Source organism: Gracilinanus agilis, chromosome 3, assembly GCF_016433145.1.
Source record: "Gracilinanus agilis isolate LMUSP501 chromosome 3, AgileGrace, whole genome shotgun sequence".
NCBI lineage: Eukaryota > Metazoa > Chordata > Mammalia > Didelphimorphia > Didelphidae > Gracilinanus > Gracilinanus agilis.
The window spans coordinates 203,637,554-203,664,872 of NC_058132.1; the positions used below are offsets into that span (position 1 = coordinate 203,637,554).

The following is a 27,319-nucleotide window of genomic DNA, read 5'->3' on the forward strand; positions in this document are numbered from 1 at the left end:
ACTGAACATAGAAAATACTAAATATCTTAAACTACAGAAAAGGAGTCCTTAAAGCTATGTTAAAGTTAACTAAAGATACCATTTCAGGAACATAATGGGTTATAAAGGGGCTAGAATAAAATGATTCTTTTCTTCCTTGCTTTAACATGTGATATACTATTTCCCCAAAGACTGGATTTGGTGTAAGATGATTAGGATAATTCAGGCAAAGTCACAACTTTTCTGAATTAAAATATGAACACCAAATTGTGAGCAATTAATACAAATGCAGACAAAAAACTTAAGGGAAAAAATCAAGTAGTTTCTGTTAGCAGCTATGAAGAAATTGAAGTGTCCCTGATTTATTGGGCTGAATCAGCTTTTAGGAAGGTCAGTATTAACTAATTAACAAATTAACTAAAAATTATTTTAGAAAATTAAAGTTTCCTCGAATGTTTGCATTAAAACCTGAACTTGTTTTATATAAAAATTTTTTTAAAGTTAGTTTTTGATGTCTGTGCCATACTGTTAGGTATAACTTTCACCTGAATCTTAAAGTTACTGACAGAACTTATTAAATATTTAAAAAAAAAAGCTGTTGCTAATCAGCTGTGTACCATATTTACTTATTTAACGGTAAAATAAGGGTATTGAGCAAGATGATCATTGTTTCTTTTCTAAAATTCTATTTCTCGTATCACTTAGTATAATAGGATTTTTGCACAACAAATGTTCAGTGTTTACTGGCAATCTTCTCAGAAAGCTCCTTTAAACAAGACATTCTTATTTTATTGGAGTGCAATCCTTCTTGAAATGGAAGCCAGCTCAAGGTTCCTACTGGTTTATAATTTGGGTCTGGGCTCCCTCATTCTAAATCAGTCTGTTTGTTGCTTTGATTCTTCATTTTGGTTATGAAGTTTGACTTAGGCAAAATAAACAGAGTAGCGGGGGAACCAAAGGAAGAAACACATTCTTTCCTTCAGAGAAATGTCGACATAGTGTCTTCATCAGCTGCCGTGTTCATTAGGAATCTACAAAAATGCTTTTTTCAAGTGGTCATTTCAGTAAAAACAGATTCTGTGTTGGTAAGAATCAAAACTTGACACACTTCTATGAATGAATACCACACAGAGGGCTGGAGTTCCAGTGGGCTTTTATTGAGATAAATGAACAAAATCAAGATTTTGCCAACCATCTTTTCTGAACTTTATGAACTGAGTGGAGACTCTTGGCTCCATATCCATTTACATAGAATATACCACATCCCAACAAAAACACAGCCCCACTGGACTATTATATTAGCCAATTAACAGAAAGCCAATTCAACCCTTGCCCAAATGTTTTCAAATTTGAGTTCCCACTGTTTACTTCTCAGTGGAAGGAACTGGTCCCTTGTGGCTAGGGACACTGGATTTAAAGTCTCCCATTTGAATTGAACAAAAAATAATAGCTTCTGTTTCTTTAAGAAAAAAAAAATCATGTTCCAGTTTTGTTTCAATAAAGGGAATAGTGACTGTTTTCTCCAGATACCCCTCCCCCACAATCATTGGTTAAAATACAGTAGCCTGTATCTTAATAACCCCACCCCTCCCTCCCACCCTTTCCCTACCCCATATTGTCCACAGGTGAATTTAGATACACTTCTTCTAGAATCTGCTAGCTACACATGGGGCAGAATCTAGGTGCCAGACTTGTTCTTTTCAGCCTCATAAATCATCACTTCTTCATAAACACACCCTCAATCTAACAGATGAGCCTTTAGTTCTAGTTTACTAAAGTAAATTGCTTTAGCTCCCATGAACCAATACTGCTCTGTGGAGCTGGTGGTTTGGTTGCTGGTTGAATTCAATGCTGGCCAGACACTGCCAGAAAATTGATACACAGCAGTAAAGGGGGAAAGAGACATTTAGGATGACAACGAATGGCAAATTAAACTAACAAGGCTCAAATCACAAGGAAAATTTAATCATTTCACCTTTGTGCTGCTACTCATCTGTGAGGTCAAGAGTGTGGTTGAGAGAAGTTGATGGTGAGGCTACAAGCTTCTGAAGTGTCTCTAAATCCTTTGTGTAGACACCCTCCCTCCCACCCCTATTAAAACAAAAATAAATGAACAAAAAAAGTGACCAGAATGAGATGTTTTGATACCAACAGTTACAAAGGAGCTTTGTGCTGAGCAGTCTGGTTCTTACCCACACTTGATGGTGACAAACAAGCACAAAGCACACAGCAAAGGAAAGATGCTCCCATCTCATTCTGAACACAAATATTGATGACCAACCCACCCACCAACCCTTTGGGGCCAACCCATATTGAACTTGGGACCAAATTGGAGATAATTGAGAAACAAGTCTCTGTCCCTTTCTTCTCCCTCCCCAGGAAGATCAATTTAGACAAAATTTATTCCATTTCAAAAGGGAAGAGGAAGATTGATTTTTTTCAATGGGGATTGAGGAGGGAGTAAGGGAGAAAATATGGGCTGAGAGGCAGCAGAGTGTGTTATATTTTCTGTTACACCAACTGCACCACCACAGGCCGAACTACATGCTAGACCCATGGTTTGAATATTAAAAATAAGGACTTGTTCTAACCCAAATGAACCAATGGAAAATGTTGACATTAAATAAAAACCCCAAAACAAAACACCCCAAAATTGGAATCTGAGAACATCCCCCAAAAGTTACAATGTTCCTTATTGCAAGGGGATTAAAATAAAAACAAAAACAAAAGACCAGGTTTTTACCTAGCTCTTTAGAGCATCTTTCCATTTGCAATTCCTATTCGAGTCAAGAACCAGAATTGGACAACAGTCTTTAACAGAAAGCTGTCCAATAATGGTGCTCCAGACATTTTAAGTGCCACTCCTCATCAGAGGCTGAGCTTTAGTAATACTTTCAATTTTAAGTCTGTGCTTCAAGAGGGATCCAATGGCGCATGGCATCAAGCTTACCTATCTTGGACCAGGCAGAGCAGTCCATGACTGGCAGAGTGGGACTGATCTGCTTGTTCACTCACACACAAACTCTGTTGCGAGATACAAAATTATATTTACATTTGCTTCTCCATCTTTGTTGTATTAAATGATCCCTCTTGTCTCGCCAGAAAAAAAAAAAATGAGCTGCTTCAGTACGAGGGTAAAATTTAAAATTTGGTCAAAATTTGTTACCCATATGTTCCCTCCCCCCTCAAAAAAAGTTATTTCCTAAATTATTGTTTACATTTAGTACCTAACATTGGTTGGATAGACAGTATATGGCTCATACAGCTCTAATTACTGTCTGAGTTTGTACTGTGCAATGCAGCTCTTGCTACAGTTGGAAAAGAATCATTGTTAAGTCTGATCAGGAGGCATCGGTCAGGTTTCTGATCGGTCTATAGACAATTTTGTTTAGAATAAAGTAAAAAGAGTGGTTTAAAAAAAAACAATAAACCATAACTTATAAGATCAATTCTTTTGTCCAGGTAACAAACATGGAAGAATACATAGGATCTGATTATATTAGGGCTTTTTAAAAAAACGGATCCAGAAAAACTATCTTGGAGTTGGGGAAGTGAGGTTGTGGTTTGAAGATGCCTCCTGACCGACTACAGTACACTGGGCTAAAAAGGGAATTAAAGAAAAGAAAAAAAAACAAAAACCCCAACAACAACAACAACAAAAAAAACAACAAAAAAGTTTACTGGTTTTGATTCTTCTCACTCCTTTTGCCTGGAGATCAGGCCAAACATCAAGCATATTGGGAGGGGCACAATTTAAAGCAACACTATTGACCATAAAGCGTTTGCCAGCAATATACAATGCAGAATGACAGACAGCAACTCATGCCAAAACATAGAGGATGGCAAGCAGCTTTCTGTAGCTTTTTAGTTAACAGGTCTCAGGGTTTGCCCATCCCTGCACAAAATCTGTTTATCAAGGTGTTTGGGGGCAACAAATGCATACACTAGAAGAAATAATCCACAGAAAAAAAAAGCTCCAGAAGTCAGTTTATATAAACTGGTATCTTCTAATATTCTGAAACTCAGATCTGTGCTTTATATATGCTGCTCAACAATACTACTACCTGCTAGAATGTTTACTCTGTAAGGTAGATTCATCTTTACCCCCTTTTTCAAAGCATGTAGTTTATGAAGTTTTTTTGTTTCTGTTTTTGAAGAGGGGGAAGGAGGAATGTCAGAAAACATCTCAAAAACATTTTGAGCTATACATTTTTTAAGTTTCTTTGTTCTCTCTCTAGGACTCCTCCACAGTATTGGGTAGAGCAGTGTGGCAGCAAGTATAAATGAATACCCCTTATCACCCACCCTAAAGTCCCTTTCTCAACTCTTGGATTTCCCCATAGAGGCCTGCTTTCTACAGTAAGAGGCCGGAGCACTTTTTAGAGTTTAGTGTTGCGAAAAACTGAGCCCCTCTCATTTTTAGCTGCTCCCATAATCAGTCTAATCCCCTTAATCCCAGCAACCTTCATAAAAAAAAAGTTATATATGAACCCAGAAAAAAACGTATTTACAAAGTTTATACAAGTATACACATCCAATTTTCTATGGGACACGCTTTGCCACAGAGGAAAGAGGGTCAAGGCTCTGACATGTCTACACATCAAGTGCCATAACTACTAATGGAGGCTTATGTAAACCAGTCTTTAGTGTTCTGCTAAAGAGCACAAAGGCTTGTCATATGGCTCCTGCAATGATAGACTGCTCTTTCCTTCGGGAGCGATGATGTTGCACCTACTCAGCCCAGATTTTTTTACTTGGGTTTTTTTAAATACATGTATTTACAGTGCGGGTGAACTGCTGTTGCATATCAACTCCTCCGATGAAAAACCAAACAAAAAACAAAGTGTTTAACATTACCAATATGTTTCATTTCCCAGCCCTGGGCTTGAGTATTTGGGTGAATGAGGAGGGGAAGGTAAGGAGACTGACCTGAAAACAAAAAGGGATGGGGAGAGGGAAAAAAAAAAAAGAAAGAATTGCCATTGTTGATTCCTTGGGCTGTGTCTGAAAGATGATATTCTGAATGGTCTCATAGCATAAGGCACTTCGCACAAATAAGTAACAAGCTCTTTAGGCTTAAAAACGGATGAGAACCAGGGAGAAGTTGAAATGCACTCCTAGTCAACTGTTGGAGAATTTTGAAATAGTAGACAAGCTTGTGTTTATCAAGATTCTTCTCTTTTCAGGGTTTCTCCCCTCCTCTTCCTTTTTTTTTTTTCTCCTCCTTCCCCTGCCTCCCAGAAGAAATTTTTTAAAACCAGCAGTTAGTGCAACTAATGTTCAGTCAGCACACAGTGCAAACAAGTGGAACAAAAAAGGTATATTCCTTCTTTTCAGCTTTTTTCTCCTCTCCGCCAGATTAAAAAGAAAAAAAAAGTCTGAGCTCTTTTTAAGTCTTCATAGTTCCAAAACGAAAAGAAGACGAAAAACCCACAAAGAGAAGAGCATTCCCAAAGAAACGATGTGTCACAGATCCAGATGGGCTTCTGTAGTTTGTCAAAGCCTAAGGAAAGTGGAGAAACAAGAAATTAATGTTAATGAAAGAAATGTAAACCAGGACTTAAAAAAAAAATATCTATCCTTTTAAATGGGACACCCCAAGTTTTCTCTAGCTCTTTGTGATTTAGAGAAGGCCTTTTCTCTAGGGGTCCCAATGAATTTCTATCCCTTTAGGGCATCTCTTCTTTTAGAAAAAGGAGAAGTTTCTGCTAGGTACCTCAAAAAGAAACTAGATGAGCATGATTGTATTCACATTCTTTTGGCATTGTTTTTCAAAGATCTTTCTCACTATCACAGGCAATCTATAGCGATTAGACTAAGAGAAAGATATCTTAAAGATCTGAATTGGGCCTGCTTACAACTCCACAGTGGCAAAGAAATAAGATTTTAAAATCTTGACAGCTAATTTGGGAGAAAAAAAATTTAAATAAGTTAACTCTTTAAAATCAGTAATGGCTATAAGGACTTCATCCCTCTAAGTAAAAAGGTGAGAATGTGAAAGAGGCATTAGGTAGTTATGATAAGCTCTTAATTATTCATTTAATTTTCTTGTGATACAGTAATAACTGCTTTTATCTAATTTGTTAGTGCAAACATCAGTAGCCAGAGTGAATGCTAGGAGGCATATACCCAGAAGTGATCAAGGTAAAAGGGTAGATGTGTGCCTTTCACATAGAATTATTAAGCAACACTGTATGTTCCCTTCATTATTAGCTTTAATAACAGGTATCTTCTCATAAATGTATATTTAAAAAATCAAATTAAGTTCTGTCATGACAAACTCCAAAGCTATTTCATGTAACTATATTTGTTGGGTATTATTTTAAAATACTCCTCTCAACCAATGTACAATTTGATTTTGATACAAACTATTATTGCACTGAATAGGCTAAATGCAAGACATTGATCCCTAATGAGAGCAGAGTCTCACTAGAGATATATGTGTATGCTTACTGAACCTCTACAACTGGAGGAGTTTACTACTAGAGTTTCACCCTTTTGTTCTATTAACATATCATAAATTGGACAGAACACTTTCCCAGGGGGTGAAATGAAAGGATAATGCCTTATTTCTATTTCTTCTTCTCTCGATTCAGAAATATAGTCAAATACTCACATGCTTGTTAAGGTTTCTCATCTTCTACAGGCTCACTGTGGTATTCTGCCACATACAGACTCTTGTCAATGTTACTTGGGATGGGTTTAATTTCAGTTCCCAGTTGCTCCTCAATACTTTTTAGATTGAATCGATCATCATATGTGATCAAATTGATGGCCAAACCAAGGTGACCAAAGCGACCTGTTAAGAGAGAAAAGGATAAATTTTAAACTAGTGTACAGGGAATGAACATTTCAATTTGACATCATTTTGAGTATATGAAACTACTTGTTGGCTCTTCTCAAATTTCAGGTTTCACCAGTGGAAATGTGCATTGGATATGGGGGGAGGGGGTGAAGGGAAAAGGAAAAATATGAATCATATAACCATGGAAAATTTTTCTAAAAAAATAAAATATTTAAATCTAAAAACAAAAAACCCCCCAACAAATTTCATATCAAGTAAGTTCTATTTTAGTATTTCACATGACAAAATGGATGCACAATTGAAAATGACCAAAATATATAGCTTTAAATAGTACAGAGATTATCTGCTTAATATTCGTGTTTCACACAGGTTAAATTTTTATCTCAAGTAAGCATATGGCTAAATAATTGTGAGACAGTAGAAAACTTGGTTAAGAGGTCCAGAAAAATGAATAACTGATTAAAATCCTGGTATTTAATACCAAGCAGGATTAAGTTATATAATTATCTTTCAAAATTAGAAACTTTTAACACTTTTCCCATTAACTCTTCAGATAACCTTTTACATGTTCAAAAGAACCAGAAATTCATATCATACACAGGCAAACACAACTTTACTAAAGAACATCTTTCTTCCATTTCCTTACCTGATCTGCCAATACGATGGAGATAGGTCTCTGCCAGCTTTGGAAAGTCGAAGTTTATCACCACATTCACAGCTTGGATATCAATACCTCGGGTAAACAGATCTGAAAACACAAGAGTTTCCTTAAGCTATTGTTCAAATATTACTCTTTTCACTAACACTTTTAAACATCTTTTATGTGGTCTTATTCCATTTAAATTTACACAAATACACCTGAACAAAAATAACATGATTCTAAGTTAGCATTCACCTAATAGGAAAAACCTACTGTTTATGCACTTTCATTTTCTAGACTTTTGAAAACAAGAGAAATGACAGTTTAAGGCAACTGTGAAAGTATGAATACCCTAAGGATTAGTGATCTCTGGGCTCAGAAATGAAACTGAAAAGGTTTTAAACTGTGATGACATACTCTAAGGCCACTATTAATGCTGCCTAATGACAACAATTATTCTTTTTCCCTCAGTCATTCATGCATTTGTGCTCTGTAGCAACAGATGCTGGTGATTATTCCCAACCTTCTTAAAATTCCCTTCTCCCTTGCTGATTTCCCATTCACTTGATAGTCCCTCTTTTTCTTAACTCCTAAATCTGAGTGTTCCTTAAAAGTCAACCTTTGGGCCATTATTTTTCTCTCAGAATATTTTCTCTCTCAGAGGACAATTAGGAATTATGTCCAATGTAATACCAACTACTAGGTCTGTGTCCTAAAGAGATTAAGAAAAAAGGGAAAAGGACCTACTTGTACAAAAATATCTATAGCCTCTCTTTTTGTGGTGTCAAAAGAATTGGAAACTAAAGGGACATCCCTCAATTGGGGAATGGCTGAACAAACTGTGGTATATGATGGTGATGGAATACTATTATTACAGAATGTTTTCAGAAAGAGCTGGAAAGACCCACATGAAATGATGCAGAGTGAAATAAGCAGAACCAGGAATATATCATACACAGTAACTGCAATATTGTGAAATGACCAAAAGCAATAGACTTTGCTACTAACAGCAATACAATTCTGAGGGACTTAAGAAAAAGGCAGCTATCCACCTCCAGGGAAAGAACTGTTGGAGTAGAAATGAAGATGAAAGTATATGATTTATCACTTGTTTATTTGGACATATGTTTTGGGGTTTTAGTTTTATAAGATTATTCACTTACAAAAATGAATACGGAAATGTTTTGCATAATACATGTAGAACCCAGATTGAATTGCTTGTCAGCTAATCCTAATTAGCTGATCCTAATGCATCTAAAATATATCTTCTCTCTTAAACTTGACTCCAATCTCCTTCTAATAGGAATGACAACAGCATTCTCCCAGGCATAAAAAACTTTAAAATTTCATCTTTCTGTCTTTTCCTCCAAAACGTACTAGTCACCAAGTCCTAATAATTTTTCCTTTGCAATATCTGTCATCTATCTATTCCTTTTCTTAATAATTTTATTTTATTAAATATTTCCCAATTGTGTATAAAAATGTTTTTGACTTTTTTTTTTTTTAAAACCTGGACTTACATGAACTGATGCAAAATGAAGTGAACCAAACCAGAACATTATACACAGTAACAACAAAATTGTATGATGGTCAACTATGAATGACTTAGCAATTCTCAGTAATACAAGGATCCAAGACAATTCCAAAGGACTTATGGAATCTAAAGGCAGATCAAAGCATACTACTTTTTACTTTATTTCTTCCATGGTTTGTTTTTTCTTTTGGTCTGTTTTTTTTCACAATATGACTAATACGGAAATATATTTTGCATGGCCACATATATAACCTATATGAAATTGCTTGCCTTTTTGATAAGAGGGGAGGGAACTTAGAACAGAAAATTTCAAAAAACAAATGTTAAAATTTTTACCAAGTAATTGGAAAAAGTAAAATATTAAAAACAAAAAAGGGAATAAAAAATCTCATTCATATTTTAGAATTCTGAGTTCCAAATTCTCTCCTTGCCTCCTGCCCCTCACACACCCCCTTTAGAAGGCAAGAAATAAATGAATTATACATACAAAGTCATACAAAACATAAATTCTATATTAGCTGTGTTGCAAAAACACCCCCCCCCCCCCGAAAAATAGTTTGAAAAGCATGCTTCAATTTGCACTCAAGAGTTCATCAGCTGTCTCTCTGCAAGAAGACAGTACTTTTCTAATCACAAGTCCTTTGGAATTTTCTCAGGTCACTTGTAGCCAAGTCTTTCACAACTGATCATCCTTACAATAAATACTGTTGTTATTATGTACAATGGTTTCCTATTCTGCTCTCTGTTTTGCATCAGTTCATTTAAGTCTTCCCAGATTTTTTGGAAACCTTCCTGCTTGTCATTTCTTAGATCACAAAAAGTATTCCATCACAATCATATATCAAACTTGTTTAGCCTTTCCCGCATCTTCTCAATTTCCAATTCTTTGACACCACAAATGAGCTGCTATTAGTATTTTTGTGCAAATAGGTCCTTTTTCTTTTTCTTTAATCCCTCTGGGATAAACACCTGGCAGTACCATTGCTGAATCAAAGGGCATCAAAGTTTTATAACCTTTTGAGTAGTTTCAAATTGTTCTAGAGAATGGTTGGACTAATTAAAAACTCCACCAATAGTTCATTAGTTTCCCAATTTTCCCACATCCCTCTAGCATGTCCTTTTTCTTTTCTGCCTCGCCAGCCAATCTAATAATAAGTGTGAAATGGTTGCTTTAAATTGTGTATCTCTAATCAATAGTGATTCAGAACATTTTTTCACAAGGCTTGTTGATTTGATAACTTTGACTTTTTTTTATTTGATAGCTTTGAATTTTTCTTCTGAAGACTATTTTGAAACAGTTTGACCATTTATAAGTTGGGTAATGACTAAAAAAAAACTTGATTCAGTTACTATGTAGATTTGAGAAATGAGTGCTTTATCAGAGAAACTTGATATAATTTTTTCCCTCCTCCTTTCCCTCAAATTTTGGCTACAACAGTTTTGTTTGTAGAAAAGTTTTTTAATTTCAAAATAATCTATTTTACTTCCCATGATCCTATTTCTTGTTTGGACATAAATTCTTCCATTATTCATAGATCTGAAAGGTAAACTTTTTGATACTCCCTTATTTTTTTTTTTTAAATCTCTTACTTTCTATCTTAGACTCAATACTAAGTATTAGTTCCAAGGTAGGATATGCCTTAAGACCAAACTTGAACCTAGGACCTCCCATCTCCAGGCCTGACTAGCCATTGAGCCATCTAGCTGCCCCCATGCTCCTCCAATTTACTTATATTACTTTTCATGATGAAATCATTTATCAATTTTACCTTACGTTGGCATATATATATAGTGTGAAATGTTCTATTTCTACATTATTCCAAACTGTTTTCCCAGCATTTTTTTTTTGTCAGTGAGTTCTTATCCTAATCACTACACAGTTATGGTTATTTACTACTGTGTATTATGTACCTAATCTATTCTTCCACCACTCTATTCTGTAACCAGCACCAGACTGTTTGTATTACCACCTTGTAACATAGTTTGAAATCTGGCATAGCTAGGGTGCCTTCCTCCTATTTTTCCTACATCGATTCCTTTGATATTCTTGACTTCTTAGATCTCCTGGATGAATTTTGTTACTATCTTTTCTAGCTCCAAAAAAATAATTCTTTGGTAATTTGGTATGGCAATGAATAAATTAACAGGAAACAGTCGTTTTTATTATTATATTGATTTGGCCTACTCATAAGCAATTCATATTTCTCCAATTGTTCAGATCTGTCTTTGTGTGAAAAATGAACTCCCTCCTCAAATCTCCTCAATGATAACCCCACATTCTCTCCCTTGTGATAAGGTCTCCCAGAAGACCAGGAACATGGCCTCTTTGCCTTGCTTGAATTTTGCCAAGAAGGTTGTATCCTCAAATTGTGCCCTTGAACCCATTCTCTTTTTTTTCTTTCAGAAGTCATTCCCTTTTTATCATTTCTTCTCTCTCATCTTTAATCCCACTGGGATCCTTAATGCCTATATGCATTCCCAGATCTCCCTCATCCCCCCAAATGATTCACTAGATCATATAATCACTTCAAACTTATTAGAGCTATTTTTCCTATGCTTTTCTTTTCCCTTTATTTTATTTCTGTTTTGAACCTAACACCAAATAAATAATTCCGTAAACAAAGTAAAATAGAAGGACTGAACATGGAGCCATGAATCTGCATTATGTATACCTTGCCTGTCAAATATACAATTTCAACACATGCTTTTCAAAGCTGTCTTGCTTGTCTGTTTTTTTCTACTGACTTTTCTTTTGTTCTCTTCTGTGCATTCTAAATGTCTCAATAACCCTCTTTTCTTAATTTCTTTTTTCTATTTTGGCACCTCTTGGCAAACTTCCTTATCTCATTCCCTACCCCAAGTTAAATAAAAGTATGACTCTTTGAATCAAATATGCAGTCAAACAGAACATATCTCCATAATACCTGTCCAAAAACATGTCATCCTACAGTTCTGCACCTTCAGTTCATCACTTCACTATCAGGTGAAGAACATATTTTATCATTTTTTTTAGAACTGTGACCACTAATTTTTAAATTGATCAAAGTTTTTAAGTCTTAGTTATTTTTCATTACAATATGGTTATTGTTTAATTCACTGGGTTCTCCTCACTTGACATGGCATCAGTTCATACAGGATCTCTCAGGTTTGGTTTTTTTATTATTTCTTGTGGCACAATATTCTATTATATTCATATACCATAATTTGCTAAACCATCCGCAAATTTATGGGCACTCTTTATGCTTCTACAAAAAAGAGCTGCAATATTTTTGTACATATATCCTTATCCTTTCTTTTCTCTGAGGACTCCTTGGGTTAAAATTTTTAAAAGTTGGTATCTTTTGTTTTTATATCACCTTCATTTCTAAAGATATTCCTTCCCTATCCAGTGAATGATCATCTCTTGTAACAAAGAATTAAAAAAAGAAAAAAAATTTAACTAAACCTCATAGACTCCCTGGTTTTCTTCCCAGTGCTTTCTTCTGGTTCTCATCCTACCTCCATAACAGCTTTCTCAGTCCCCTTTGCTGAATCATCATCATATAGCATTAAATCCTATAGGTTCAGGTATCATATCTGAGAAAATGACATGCGGATCTCTCTCTCTATATATATATATCCAAACCAACTTCTAATTGGCCCATATTTAAAAATGTACAAAACATAACTCATTCTTCTTCCTAATTTCCGTTTCCATCCTTTCAGTTACTAATGTTTTCAATTTTGTTATCTTCTAACTTCCCTCTCTTTTATTCTCCACATCCAATCAGTTGCCATGGCTTGACGACCAACTGCCTTCACAAAATCTCCATCATTTCTCCCCTTATCAGATCACAAAGAGGCTGAGAAGAGAACTCAAAAGCCATTCAATCCAATTCTCTTATTTGAGATTCATAGAGTGACTTGCCCAGTCACACAGCTAGCATACATCTGAAGGAAGGTTATAATTCATGTGTTCCTAATAATTTCAGCACTTTATCCACTATACCACACTTCTTTTTGTCAATCTTCCTTTCTCATACACAAGTTCATCTGGACTACTGCTGTGCTTAGTTCCCACTAGCCCAGTCAAGTGTAGTAGGTTCCTAATTGACTCAGCATAAGAGAAAAGGCAGAGCACTAGATTGGGAGTCAAGAAGAAATGGGTCCAAACCATGCCATAGACATTTACTAGCCATATAACCTTGGACAAGAAATTTAACTTTCTGGTTCTCAGATTCATCTATAAAATGAAGGTGTTGGACATGACTCATGAGGTCCCTTCCAACTTTACATCATGATCTTATAATGGTTCCCATTTCACACTGTCCCCTCTACAATTTATGTTCTTGTCAAATTGAAATTTTCAGGTCTGTCCATATCAAGCCTTAAAATATTAGGTTTGTCTATATCAGTGATTCCCAAAGTGGGTGCTGTAGCAATCCAGGGGGGCGGTGATGGCCACAGGTGCATTTGAGGGCAGTGAATAACTTTAAGTGGGTGATGATAGTATGTGACAGGGGGTGCTAAGTAATATTTTTTCTGGAAAAGGGGCGGTAGGCCAAAAAAGTTTGGGAACTACTGGTCTATATCAATCTACTTAAAAATCTCTAGGATCAAATACAAACGCCACTGTTTTGCACTTAAAAGTCAAATCTAGCTTTGGCTTATCTTCCTGGAGTTACTTCACATTTTTCTTTGTCATGTACTATAAGATGCTCCAGCCAAACCCGAAAACTCGCTATATCCTGTAAATGACATTATTCTACCTCAGACTATTTTATTGGTTCCCTTTTACTCTAGGAACACATGTAAACTATTGCATATTTAAATTTGTTAATTTATATAGCTAAGCACAGGCTATAGCTAAGCCTGAAATGTATTCTCTCCTTACCTCTTGGAATTCCTAGTTCCCTTCAAGGGTCAATTCAGAGGCCACCTTTGTTAATTGAAATTTGGGAAATGCCATTTAAAAGTATATATATATTTTCTATGGACACGTTGGAACTATCAAACTACATTTCCCATGGTCCAACGGGTTTCCGGTTCCAGTTCTTTGGGCGTGGGAATGCCTGCGTCACCACGCAGAGGACAGTTTAAATGGGAGGAGAATCGAAAGTAAGCCCTCTTTAGCTATCTGAGCGCGCGGAGGTAACAATAATGGCTGGGGCGGCAGTTTTGAATTCTTACCGGCGCGTGGTCTAATGATTTTACCAGCATGGCCACGGCTTTAATTAAACTACTAATTTCTATATTTATATCAGTCTTTATTATTTTTAATCATAACACCTTCTATATCAGGTGTTTTCTATCCATCTACCCCAATTTAGTGTCTCCCCACCCCACTAGAAATACATTGTATTTATTTATCTGTGTATACATTATAGCCAACCTCAACTCTCCCTTCTCCCATTAGAATGTAAACTGTTTGAGAACAAGAACTATTTTCCTTTTTATATCACCTGTACCAAGAGCAGTGATTTTATGTAGTAAGCACTGAACAAATGCTTGTTAAATTGAATTTGACCAACTGATAAGCATTTAATAAGGATGTACAATAAAGCCAGGTCCTACCTAGGCACTGCAAACATAAATACAAAACCTGAACAATGCTTACTCTCAAAGAACTTATTAGGGTGATGACACATCACATATAGGTACATATAAGGAAAAAACACATCAAGATGCTATAAGTAATCTTGGAGAGGAAGGCCACAGAAACCAAGGAATCCATGAAAACGACCTATGATAATAGTACTATCTGAGCCAAGTCCTGAAGGAAATTAGGCATTTCAAGAGGTGGAGGTAAAAAAAAGGAAGGCATTTCAGCCATTGAAGATGCCCAGTGCAAAGGTGCAAGTCTAGGAAATTGAGTGCTATGTGTGATAAACAGCAAGTAGGCCACTAGATAAGGACTACAAAATATGGGGAGAGTGATGTGTAATAGCATTGGAAGGGTATGGGACAAGTTTGCCAAGAGCTTTAAATATGCAATAGTTTACATGTGCTCCTAGAGTGAAAGGGAACCAATAAAATTTATTTGACTAGGGAAATGACATAGTCAAACCTGTTACTTTAGGAAAATTACTTCAGCAACTATGGGGAAGATAGATTTGAATGGATAAAGACTGGAAGCAGGGAAACAATTAGGAGGCAAGGTGTTGAAGAGTCTAAACTAGTATGGTGGTCATATAACTAGCAAGAAGGGGATGCATGTAAGACATATAGCTGTAGGATTAACAAAATTTGTAAAGTGATCAGATAAACTGTGTGGAAAAATTAAAAAATGACACTGAGGTTGTGAACCTGAGTTACTAGAAGGATGGTTGGTGCTTAGTAGTTAAGAAGAGATTTGGAGGAAAAGATAGGAACGAGTTCTGTTTTGGATCTGATGAAGTTGAAATGCCTCTGGGAAATGCAATTTAAAATGTCCAAAAAGACAACTAGTGAAACTGAACTGGAGCTCAGGAGAAGCAAGGTCTAGACATATATCTGGGGGTCACCTAGATGGAAATAATAATTAAACTTATGAGAGTCAACAAGGTCACCAAATGAGAGTATATAATATGAGCCTAGGACAACTATATATCATAATGAATAATCCAGCAAAGGGGACTGATTCAGAAAGGAGAACCAAGACAGAGGAGGAACAAAAAATTCCAGAGGACAGCGCACATAAAAGGAAAGGATGATCAATAGTACCGAACGCTACAGAAGTAAAGAAATATGAAGACTGAGAAAAAATTGTTATATTCTAGGGGCAACACGGTGGCTCAGTGGAGAGCTAGGCTAAGAGATGGGAGGGAGATCCCAGATTCAAATTCAGTCTCAGAAACTTGGGGGCAGCTGGATAGCTCAGTGGATTGAGAGCCAGGCCTAGAGATGGGAGGTCCTAGGTTCAAATCCGGCCTCAGACACTTCCCAGCTGGGTGACACTGGGCAAGTCACTTGACCCCTACTGCCAGGCCCTTACCATTCTTCTGCCTTGGAAACAATATTTAGTAGCAATTCTAAGATGTAAGGCAAGAGCTTAAAAAAAAATTTTTTTTAAATTATTTTTGTCATTTATTATCCCTAAACAATAGGGAAAAAAAGGACTGACTTATAACAGGCATGAATTTATATTTCAGTCTCCTCTTCTTTGACATCTAGTGATAACTAGACAGCTAAATCAAAGCTGGAAACTCAAAGTAAATTTACTTTAAAAAGACATTTTTTTTAATAAGTCATTCCAAATATTATATAATGCATTGTTACAGAGAGTTACTTGCCTCTAGGAAGGTCGTCTTGCTCTATCCCCACAGGGGCAGAGAGCAACTTAAAATCCAGACCAGGGGGTGGGGGTGGGGGGTGGCAGTAGTATTGCTTTACGTGTAAATTATGTAATCCTTAAAAAAAAAACTTTTTGTATCTTCCGCCTTAATACTTGTTCCTTTTTTTTTTTAATTGTCAGCCATAACGAATGGCTCCCTAAATTCTCTCCCTGCCCCCAACATAGATGTGAATGAAGACTTTAACAGTCTCCCTGGGAGTTTAATGAGATTGGTGCCAGTACTTGGGGGAGGGGAGGAGCTTTACTTGTACACTGACTTAAGACCAGTTCAAATAAAAGTGCACACGTTAAAGAAAAAAAATTTACTTTAAAAAAGACAAAGAAATAAAATGTTTAACCATAAATAAGACGCAGGATTTAATAGCCTTGTACATAGACATCTATATCTGAACTGATTTAAGTACTCTTCTAGAATTGTGGAGAAGTTTTTGAGATTAAAGAATCATTGAGTTGAAAGCTGGAGGGAACTTCAGGAATCCATCTATTATCAAGGGGTTTTAAACTTTTTTATGTTATGGACCTCATTGGCAATGTAGTAATTAAACCAATAAGATTCCTTCTCAGAATAAGGTTTTAAATAGTTATCAAATATATAAAAAACATTCACAAACTCCTAGTGAAGAACCCCTCGATCTAGTCCAATCCCCAATTTTACAAATAAGAAAATGAGGAATAGAAATGGTTAAGTGTCCTGACTAAGGTCACATAAATGATAAGCACAAGAGGCAGGATTTGAAAACAGATCCTCTGCCTCCAGAATTAGTGCTCTTTCCATTGCATCATGCTGATATACCCACCAACATTTTTGAAAATCCAGATTTTCTTCTCTATCTTATAAATTGGGTTCAAGTCACCAATTTTATATCAATATAGCAAGACTATGTTCTCCCCTAAAATTTATGTATGAAAAACAACAAAATTGCAAAAATATAAGTAGATCCCTAATACAATTCAATTTGTGTTGTGTGCCAATTCAGCTTTGGAAAGACAAAAACAAGCAAATCAACAAAACCAAAACAACCACACAAGTTTTACAGGCAAGGTTAAGGTCTCAATGCTAGGACAATTTTCTTGCAATTTCACATAAAGAATACAATTTTAAGAGTAAATGGTATTTAATCTCAATGTTAGTTATTTTTCTGGCAGTGCTAGTGGTGGAAAGAAAAGGGACAGGACAGTAAAAGCAAATCAAAGCAGAACAGGATAAATAAGAAGCAAAGGAGGTACAAAATTCTTACCAGTGCAAACAAGATTACGGCATAAGCCATTTCGGAAATCATGGAATACACGATTTCGGTGTTCCTGGAGATACATAAATAAGTCAACTTGTTTAAAAAGTTAAATGAAATCACATAAGGAACAGAATTCTCCCCCATAAATCTTAAAGCACACAAGAGAATCATAAGCAAATTTATAAATACTAAAGCAAACTTGAGATTTTGTTCTCAACTTTAAAAACTTCATTTGGTTTTCATACAAAATTATATTTTTAGGTTCTTTTAAAAATCTGCTCAAATTTTTTTAGTGGCCAAATATATGCTTTCTAAATTAGTATGGTTTCTCTTTTATCTAAAGGCTAAAGTTCTAGTTCTAAATGTAGCTTTTATAACCCACTGAAACCAACAGGGAGAGGAAAGGGATTGGATCTGTTATTTTATTGATATGGGTAACTCCAAGATGAGGCAACTCTCCCTACTAATATTAACCTTCTCTCTAATCTAAAGAGAAGCCCACAGCAGTGAAAATAGTAAAGTGACTTGTCCAGGTCACAGAGCCAGTACATGACAGAGGCAGGACTTGAACTCAGATCTTCCTGGCTCCAAAGCCAGTTTTCGATCCACCACTCCAACTGCTTTCAAGTAAATTATTAAACATCTACTATACTATCTTTGCTGGGTACTTTTATTGGTATGAATAGAGTATGTGAAAGAATCAAGCTAACATTAAAATCTCATATTCTGCATTTTCAGTTTCAAATATTTAAGTTCTCGGTTACATTCAGTGAATTAAAATAAGTTTATAAACTTGAGAAAATGTGGTGCAGTGGAAGGAGTGCTAGATTCAGATGACCTGGGTTCAAATTTGAGCTATGCCATTCACTAAATGGGTGGTCTTGGGCAAATTACTTACTCTCTTTGGGTATTAGTCTCCTCATTGCTATGAGGGACAGAATAGTCTGCCTTTTTGTTCTCTACTTGCTTGAAATCTAAGACCTTATGGAGAGCATTCCAAAACAGTTATTTTTCATAAGAGGAAGTATATTTTAGTGACATTTCTGGTGCTTATAGGACAAAGTGATGTTCAGAAGCAATGTTACCCTAATGGACTGTTTCTAGACCATTTTTCTTCCCATTCTGAAATATCTGCTTCAAAATTAAAACATGTGTTTCCAGTGAGAGATTTTAATGCTTGGTTCATGGCATATGTGACTGATGATCTGGACACACTTCTAAATTCCAAAGAAAGTTTAGGTCTCTTTTTGAGTACTTGATCCTAGTTTGTACATAAGAACTAAACAAATGAACAGTTGTTTGGGATAACATTTCATCATGTGAACTTTCAGAATGTTGTCATAAACAAAAGAATTATAATTTAAAGTTTTAAGATTCAGTTGCTCTGTTACAGGGAAGAACTCAGGTAAGTCCAGATTGGATCCTTTTTTCTAATGGGTTCAAGAAGGAAAAAATGAGAAAATACATTACCAACTGACCTGAGAAGGATTACAGTGGGGAGAAAAAAAAAAAAAAGCCTAGTGAATCCATTAAAGGGGAAAATAAAAATGCCCCAAATTAATATAACAATTAAAGTTGTAATAAAACTACCTATTTAGGAAACAACATACTTCTAAAAGTAAAATAAATACTGTGAACTTTAGTATCATATAGTTTCATACTCACCTGCCTCATCTTAGCATGGATATAGAAGCAAGAATAGCCCAGTTGGGAAATCTTCTTAGCTAATAGTTCAACACGTTGAGAGGAGTTGCAGAAAATTATTGACTGGTTTATCTGGAGCTAAACACAGGAAAGAGATATTGGCAATAAGGGCAAAATCTTCATTTAATTTGCTAGAGGTTTTGAGTTCTGGACTGGCAAACAGAAAATCTTTCCATTGTACATTATCTGAAACTTGCCTCCACAAAATGCACAAGAGTGCAATAATTCTAACCAGGAGTGTGGGTGTTTTTTTCTTTACCTTCTAGTGGGCAGAAAAGAATTTAAATCAAAGAAAAAATTCATATTTCCTTTCAGAATTTTATCTTAATATCAGATTATCTTTCACAACTGCCATAAATGAAACTACTAGGTTTGAGATGAAATAAGAAGCCAATTTCGTTTTAGAATCAAGCTAAGAAGGGATTAGACTCATTAAACAACATTGTATCACATCAAGTTAAGATTGGTAACTGAGACTGTACCTTTACAACAGAATCTAGAAAAGCTAGGAACTTGATACAGTGGAAATGTGTGAAAATGGCTGCTTGTTGATACAAGTCATCTACATTTTGTTGTTGGAATTTACTGAAATATGATGTTTAACAGTTGAAGGTTATTTCTTACCCTTGAGAAAAGTGTGTTGAGGCAGTGTACTTTCTGGCGCTCAGTTACATATGCGTAGTACTGGGTTACTCCCTTCAGAGTTAGTTCCTCCATCAGGTTAATCTCATAGGGTTTTTGCAAATGGGAATTCTGAGAAGAAAATAGAGGAAGACTTCCACAGTGAAATGAATAAAAGCAGAGCATAATCAATGAACACAAAACCATATTATCTATTACTAGATTTAAAAAAACAACTCATTGGGGATAATACAACATGTTCTTTATAATAAAGATACATGATAAATTCCTTAAAGTCCTTTAACAATTATCTTTGTGATAAAGATTCTAGTGTATCCCTAATGAAAGGCAGCTATGTAGTGCAGTGGAAAGAGTTCTAGGCCTGGAATTAGAAGACATGAGTTCAAATCTAGCCTCAGACACTTGCTAGCTGTATAACCCTGATCAAGTCATTTATCCTTGTTTCCTTCAGTTTCCTCCTCTGTAAAATGAACTAGAGAAAGAAAAGGCAAATCACTCCAATATCTTTGCCAAGAAAACCCAAAATGGAATCATGAAGAGTTGGACAAAACTGAAATGACTAAGTAATAACAAATTATAACTGAAGGATTAATAAACCCCTAGAAGAAATTCAAAGAGGAAGATAATTCATTAGCCTAAGAATACATGCTAAAAGGGAATGAATATTTTAAAGATGTAGACACAAAAATATTAACTATTCTTAATCTTGTTTTCCGTTAACTTTAATATAGGAATTATTGTGCAAATCAACATGTCTTGTGTTACTTATTGTACAATCAAATCTAACACTTAAAGCTATAACTATAAGATGCCAAAGGACAAAATGAAAATTTTTCTAATTTAAAAAAATTTTTCCATGGTTACATGATTCTTGTGGTCTCCCTCTTCTCTCCCTCCTCCCAGAGCTGACAAGCAATTTCACTGAGTTATACATATATTATCACTCAAATCCTATTTCCATATTATTCATTTTTGCAATAATCTTTTAAAACCAAAACCACAAATCATATACTCATATAAACAAATGATAAATCATGTTTTCATCTGGATTTCTACTCCCATAGTTCCTTCTCTGAATGTGGATAGCATTCTTTCTAATAAGTCTCTCAGAGTTGTCCTGGATCACTGCAATGCTTTTAGTAGCAGTCTATTACATTTGATCATCCCACAATGTTTCAATTACTGTGTATAATATTCTCCTTGTTCTACTTATTTCATTCCATATCAGTTCATGATAGGCCTTTCCAATAACTCAAAAATTTTTGTCAATTCTTTGGCTGTCTTTTAGCAGCATAATGTTGAACCAAGCAATCTTATTTGCTGAATATACTAAATTAGCCAAATAGACAAGTCTTAGAAGTGGAAAAAAATATAATGTACTAATAAGATATAAAGAGTATTTAAGGGAAAAAGATGTCTCATGGGTAGTGAGAAAAAAAATTCTCCATAGGTAAGTCATTACAGCAATGCTACCAAATAAACCAATTTATACTCACCATGAACTTCTGAACACTAAGAGGGAAAGTGGCTGAATATAGTAAAATCTGCCTGTTTTTAGGTAGCGTGAGAATAATGTCCTCCATTATCTGCACAAAATCCTGTGACAGCAACTTATCTGCCTGTAATAGAAATGGACAAAAAAGTAAAAACAAAACCCAAAGCCATTTCCAGTTTGTGTTAATATGAAGCAACACCCTTTTTAAAGTTCTCCTAGTTCTAGACATAAGCTCTTTATGTTACTAATCCTAAAATCCAATGGTATCAAATAGGATAAATTCTTGAACTTCAGTGTCACCCTTATGAGAAAGATAATTGTGTGTGTTGAGTTTCTTCATAAATATTTCATTGGAAAAGGTGGTAAAAGTAATCAATTGTTTGGTGTTAGTGTAGTAACCACTTTATTAATGAAGAAGTTACTTTCTAAGACAAAGATTCCTCTTCGACCTTATTGATTGGTAGGAAAATAACAACACTAAACTATTGGCATTTTTGCTGAAAAATAAACATAGCCAAACTTTTATCAACCACTGCTTTCTAAGAGTAAATAAGTTTTACAAGGAAATCAGGTTGGTCTGAACAGGTGAGTAGTGTGACAGCTCTGAGAAATATGCATTAACTATTATTCAATGCATTAACAGTTAAATGGATCAAATCAGAATATTTTTATAAGCTTTAAAGAAATACATAAATGCCAGCTACTATTATTCCTGGAATAGTACTTTTCCCAAATAAGAGAAATTACCTCATCCAATACTATCATCTGGACATGATCGACCTTCGCTACTCCTTTCTTGATGAGATCCAGAATTCTTCCAGGGGTAGCAATCACCACATGTACTGCACAAGATTTTAAAAATACATATCACTTATGTGAACTTTGTCTTGGGTAAATAATACATATTGAATAAGTCTATTAAAGAAGAGGATACCTTCTAGGAGTAGATTCTCAATTTATTTATTAGAGCAGTTTCTCTATCCCTAACTTTCTCAAAGAATATACTTCTATTTCTCTTCAGAGGGAGGATAAATGAAGATGGAGGATGCCTTCAGATAATTATCTGTATGGCCAGAGGTTACATTTGGCTGTAGGCCATGCAATGTTTTCCCTAATCTCAAATGACCAAGTTACTGGAACCCTGCTGTTAATCAGGCCTTGGCCTATCCTCAAAATGCTTACACCTGAGCAAGCATCCTCACTGCTTCCAAATCAGCACTGAGGAATTTCTGAGATTTGCCCCAATCCTCTCTAAGCCCATGCAAACTTTGCTAATAGAAACTTTATTTCCAGGGAATTTGTTCATTGAGGTACCTATTATCACAGTGATGTTAGACAACGTCACATATAAGGCATGATCAATATCTTCCATTTACTCCATACACTGTCCTTTTTAAAGAGAGAAAGCAGAAGAATACCTGGGAGACTTTCACAGACACTGAAAATTCACCACCTTATTCTAATTTCTTACCTGTGTCATCAAGCCTCATTATATCATCACGTAAGTTGGTTCCTCCTGTGGTTGCCATCACTTTGGCTCCTCCCATGTGTTTGCTGACCTGGATGCAGATTTGACTGACCTGTAGGGCTAGTTCTCTAGTAGGAACAATCACCATTGCTGACCAGGAAAGAGAAAGAATAGATAAAAAAGAGCACATTAGCTTTTATGGTAAATTACTACCTCAAAAGTATTAAAGGATCTATGAGAAAAATGTCTTTAGAGCTTGGATTCTTAGACCTCACAAAAGTCTGAACTAAATCTTTGTATGTTCAATAAATGTTTAGAAAGTTCCATGTGGAAGTATCAGAAACAACAAGTATCTTCTATATGCTAATGGAAATATAGCCTTTTAGCAAAAAAAGTCTTTATGATATAAATGTGCGGTTTCTCAAAACTTACACACACATATACCCTTCCCTAATCCCCTGAAAAGTTCAAGCATTCAGGACTGGGGTTTTTCAGAAACTAAGTACTACCATATCACATAATTACTATTACAGCTAAACTCAGGAATATCTTCATGTCCTTCTCAACTGAGCTGACATCATCATCACTATAACCACACAACATAGAATACTTTACAGTTCAAGTGCTTTATTATCTTATTTGCTTTTCATATCAATTCCTTAAGGTAGACAGGGGCAAGTATTATTATCCTGAATTTATAGATATGGACATAGAGATTAAATGACTTACTTAAGGTAATAAAACTAAGGAGTGGCTGAATCAGAACTAGAACTTAAGTCTTCTGAGTATTAGTCCAATATTTTTTTTCAGTTATATCATCTGTTCTCTTAATGACATCTAACCTTGCTCAAGCTTGAGACTGTGAGGCTCTAAACTATACCATGGGGAAATTGAGAGAACAGAGATAAAGAAGGAAAAAATTTTATTTCTTTTAATAATAATTGTAGATTATTTGCTAATTACTTGCTAATTGTAGATTAAGAATATTTAGGAAAGTTGTGTGTTTTTTTTAAGGTTTCTCCATAAATTTCCTCTTAATTTCTCTTTATTTAGTTTTCCATGGTGAAGTAGGATCTGATAACTCTCTTCCTCCTCTGCTCTAGACTAGTGGTTCCCTTGACTATTAAGGTACTAACATTATTACCATCTTAAAAATACTTAAATAGGGGGCAGCTGGGTAGCTCAGTGGATTGAGAGCCAGGCCTAGAGACGGGAGGTCCTAGGTTCAAATCCGGCCTCAGATACTTCCCAGCTGTGTGACCCTGGGCAAGTCACTTGACCCCCATTGCCCACCCTTACCACTCTTCCACCTATGAGCTAATACACAGAAGTTAAGGGTTTAAAAACAAAACAAAACAAAACAAAACAAAAAAATACTTAAATAACCAAATTCTTGCATTTTACAAACACTAAGAATAGCCTTATTATGAATAAATGTTTACTTACAAATATATTTAAGTCATTCTATGAAAGTAAATTAGAATGACAAATTTAAGGTTGATTTTTAAAAATGCCTTATTATCTCAGCCTATCAAGATAACTTTGTTTTATTTGCCAAGGTACCTTACTTGAAAAAGATGTTAATTCTTAAAAAATTAGCCAAACTCAATACAAATTACAATTGCTTTTCACTTTACCTAAACAGTTTGATAAAAAAAAAACACTATAATTTTTTAAAGAAAGCCTCTCTGGTGTTACCATATGAAAATCCCTCTCCAACTGACCTTGTATATTGTCCTTCTTCAGGTCTAGCCGTTCAAGTAAGGGAATGAGGTAGGCACCGCTCTTGCCAGTTCCATTTTTAGCCCTAGCTAAGATATCCCTACCAGATAAAGCAATGGGAATGCTCTCCTCCTATAAAAAAAAACAGTCAAAACAATGCAAAATCATGTTAAAGTAACATTAGAGCATATTTCACACTAGTCTACTGAAGACGTATGATTCATTTTTGTCATAAATGTAAGTTCACTTTCAAGTGTCTGACACTGCACATTCAAATGTATCAGTACACATTTAAATTATCATCACTGACTAATATGTCCTTATTGTCATAAAATTATATGACAATGTAGTAGCTTAAAATCCAGTGCAAGAAATAGGAATTTAGTGTGTGTATATTACATGTAATGTATTATGTGCTGAGGATACAAAATGATAAAACTTTGGTTTTCTATATTTATGAAACTTAAAATCTAATTGAAGAAATAGGTTCTCTATATATATATTTAAAATTTTATTATTTTTCCTATATTGTTCATTTTTGTAAGTAATCTTATAAAACCAAAATCTCCAAAAATAAACCCAAATAAACAATTGAAAAATCATATGCTTTCATCTGCATTCTGACTCCAATACTTCTTTCTCTGGAGGCAGATAGCATTCTTTGTCCTAAGTCCTTCAGAAGTATCCTGGATCTTTGTACTGCAGGTTCTCCATAATAAAAGATAAAATAAATACAAGGCAGCATGTGCTAAATACCAAATGAATGCTAAAGTTAATTAATAGCTAGTACAACAAGAGTTGAGGAAGGAGAGCACTGCCTGTTAACAGGCCCAAAAGAGATGGGAAGTAAAATGTATAGAACAGTTCTAAGACGGACTAGATAAGGGTATTATATATGAAAGGTGTAAAGAGTGGGAAATGTATGCATGTTCACTGGTACCAGAAGTACTCAGATTTTGCAACCATGGTCTTCAATACTTCAATAATCTATACTTTCTTCTGTGTGTATACCCTTTACAACTACTTCCACTCCATGGCAAAAGGTTTCATAAGGTGCAAATTTATCATCAGATTCTGGAGGATGATCTAGTGAATAAATCTAAGCAAAATGAATTAGGCTAGTCATGGGTGACAGATCAATCTATCACCAGGTCATATTCAAAAGCTTTCCAAATTTTATTTCACTGACAGTCTTTAAGAGTAACTGGGGTGGGGGTGGGGGTGGGGGCGCAGCTGGGTAGCTCAGTGGATTGAGAGCCAGGCCTAGAGATGGGAAGTCCTAGGTTAAAATCTGGCCTCAGACACTTCCCAGCTGTGTGACCCTGGGCAAGTCACTTGATGCCCATCGCCCACCCTTACCACTCTTCCACCTAGGAGACAATACACAGAAGTTAAGGGTTTTAAAAAAACAATAATAAAAAAAGAGTAACTGGGGGCAGGTAGGTTGCTCAGTGGATAGCATCAAGCTTAGAAGTGTGAGGTCCTGGGTTCAAATCTGACTTCAGGTATCTCCTAGCTGTGTGACCCACAGCAAGTCACTTAACCTCAACTGCCTAGCTCCTACTGCTCTTCTGCCTCAGAACCAATTATTTCATATAGATTCTAAGACAGAAGGCATGGGTTTAAAAAACAACCGCCTCCCTACTGCCCAAAAAGAGTGTATCTAATAAGTCCCTTCAGTACCAAGATAAGGGAATCCTTACAATATCCCTACAACCAATAGCTAATCAAATCCAACTCAAGCAATATACTTAGCTAGAACATACTCAATTGTCCGCTATTTCTATAATAGATCTGAGTCTGCTACAATCTGATTAACACAGACACTATTAACATTAGCTCTCAATTCCAGATTTCAGTTAACTGGCATTCTACTATTCACAAGAACTTTTCAGAAGAACATAGATGATGGGAATAATTCCCTCAGAAAATCACAGAGTCATAACAGATTATTTAGAATTAGATTAAGCAATTAAAGGAAGTTAAAGTACAAAGGAAAGAGAGAGGATATTCATACAACTCAGAAAGCTGGACAAACTCTATAATAATAGCAGTTCTATCTCCTGTTGGGAAATTCTCATGGGATGGGTACCCTGATGTTGAACTAAGTCACCATCATGACAGTTATTAGCCCAAAGCCTGACAAAGTATTTAATATCCTGGAAAACAAACAAAACAAACATCTTGAAAAGCATTAGACAAAGGTCCAACCCAGTGAAACTTCAAAAATTCTCAAAATTCTCTCATCCCTCCCAACCAAGGAATGAGGAGCTAAAATGACTATTTAGGTAAGCATTCCAAATTTGGCCATAAAATAGTTTTTCACAACACAAAGCTAAAAAAGAAAAAGCCTATGAAGCAACCTGACTTACGCCAATAAAGTTCCTTTGTGTAGAAATTGGGGCAATATCTGATACCTTAGTTGAATGTCAATTAAAGTAGACTTCCAATATTTGATTTGTAAGAGAGCATAGAGATCATGCTGTTCAACTCTTTCATTTGGCAGGGGAGGAAACTCAAGATCCAAAGAGATCCAACAACTTGGCAAATAAGCAGCAAAGACAGATCTAGAGGATGGGCCTTTTGATTCTACGTGGCTCCAAAAAGCAAATGAGTGTAAGCCACGGGAAGCTGATTTAGAGGGAACAGTCTTCTCTTCATTGTAGGGCTTCGAGTAAAGCCTAGACAACTGAAGGATGCTGTGGAGGATATTACTATACATACAGATTAGATTGTAAGATCTGTTTCCAATTCTCAGATTCCTAGGCCAGTGTTCTGGAGCACAA

The 27,319-nt window shown here is 35.5% G+C and overlaps 1 protein-coding gene across 1 annotated transcript in view; it reads right to left on the bottom strand.

Annotated features, from left to right (window-relative positions):
* Window positions 1-3,416: 3,416 nt before the first annotated feature.
* The window catches only part of DDX6 (DEAD-box helicase 6), a 37,846-nt gene continuing 13,943 nt past the window's right edge, over window positions 3,417-27,319 (bottom strand). Inside the window, exons 4-13 of the mRNA XM_044669613.1 lie at window positions 24,536-24,665; window positions 22,815-22,961; window positions 22,091-22,185; window positions 21,345-21,467; window positions 19,831-19,959; window positions 19,168-19,284; window positions 17,509-17,572; window positions 7,431-7,532; window positions 6,596-6,778; window positions 3,417-5,482 (exon numbers count right to left, since the gene is read on the bottom strand). Coding sequence (XP_044525548.1) covers window positions 6,603-6,778; window positions 7,431-7,532; window positions 17,509-17,572; window positions 19,168-19,284; window positions 19,831-19,959; window positions 21,345-21,467; window positions 22,091-22,185; window positions 22,815-22,961; window positions 24,536-24,665 — 1,083 coding nt within the window. The 3' untranslated portion in view covers window positions 3,417-5,482; window positions 6,596-6,602. The remainder of the gene's footprint in view (window positions 5,483-6,595; window positions 6,779-7,430; window positions 7,533-17,508; window positions 17,573-19,167; window positions 19,285-19,830; window positions 19,960-21,344; window positions 21,468-22,090; window positions 22,186-22,814; window positions 22,962-24,535; window positions 24,666-27,319) is intronic.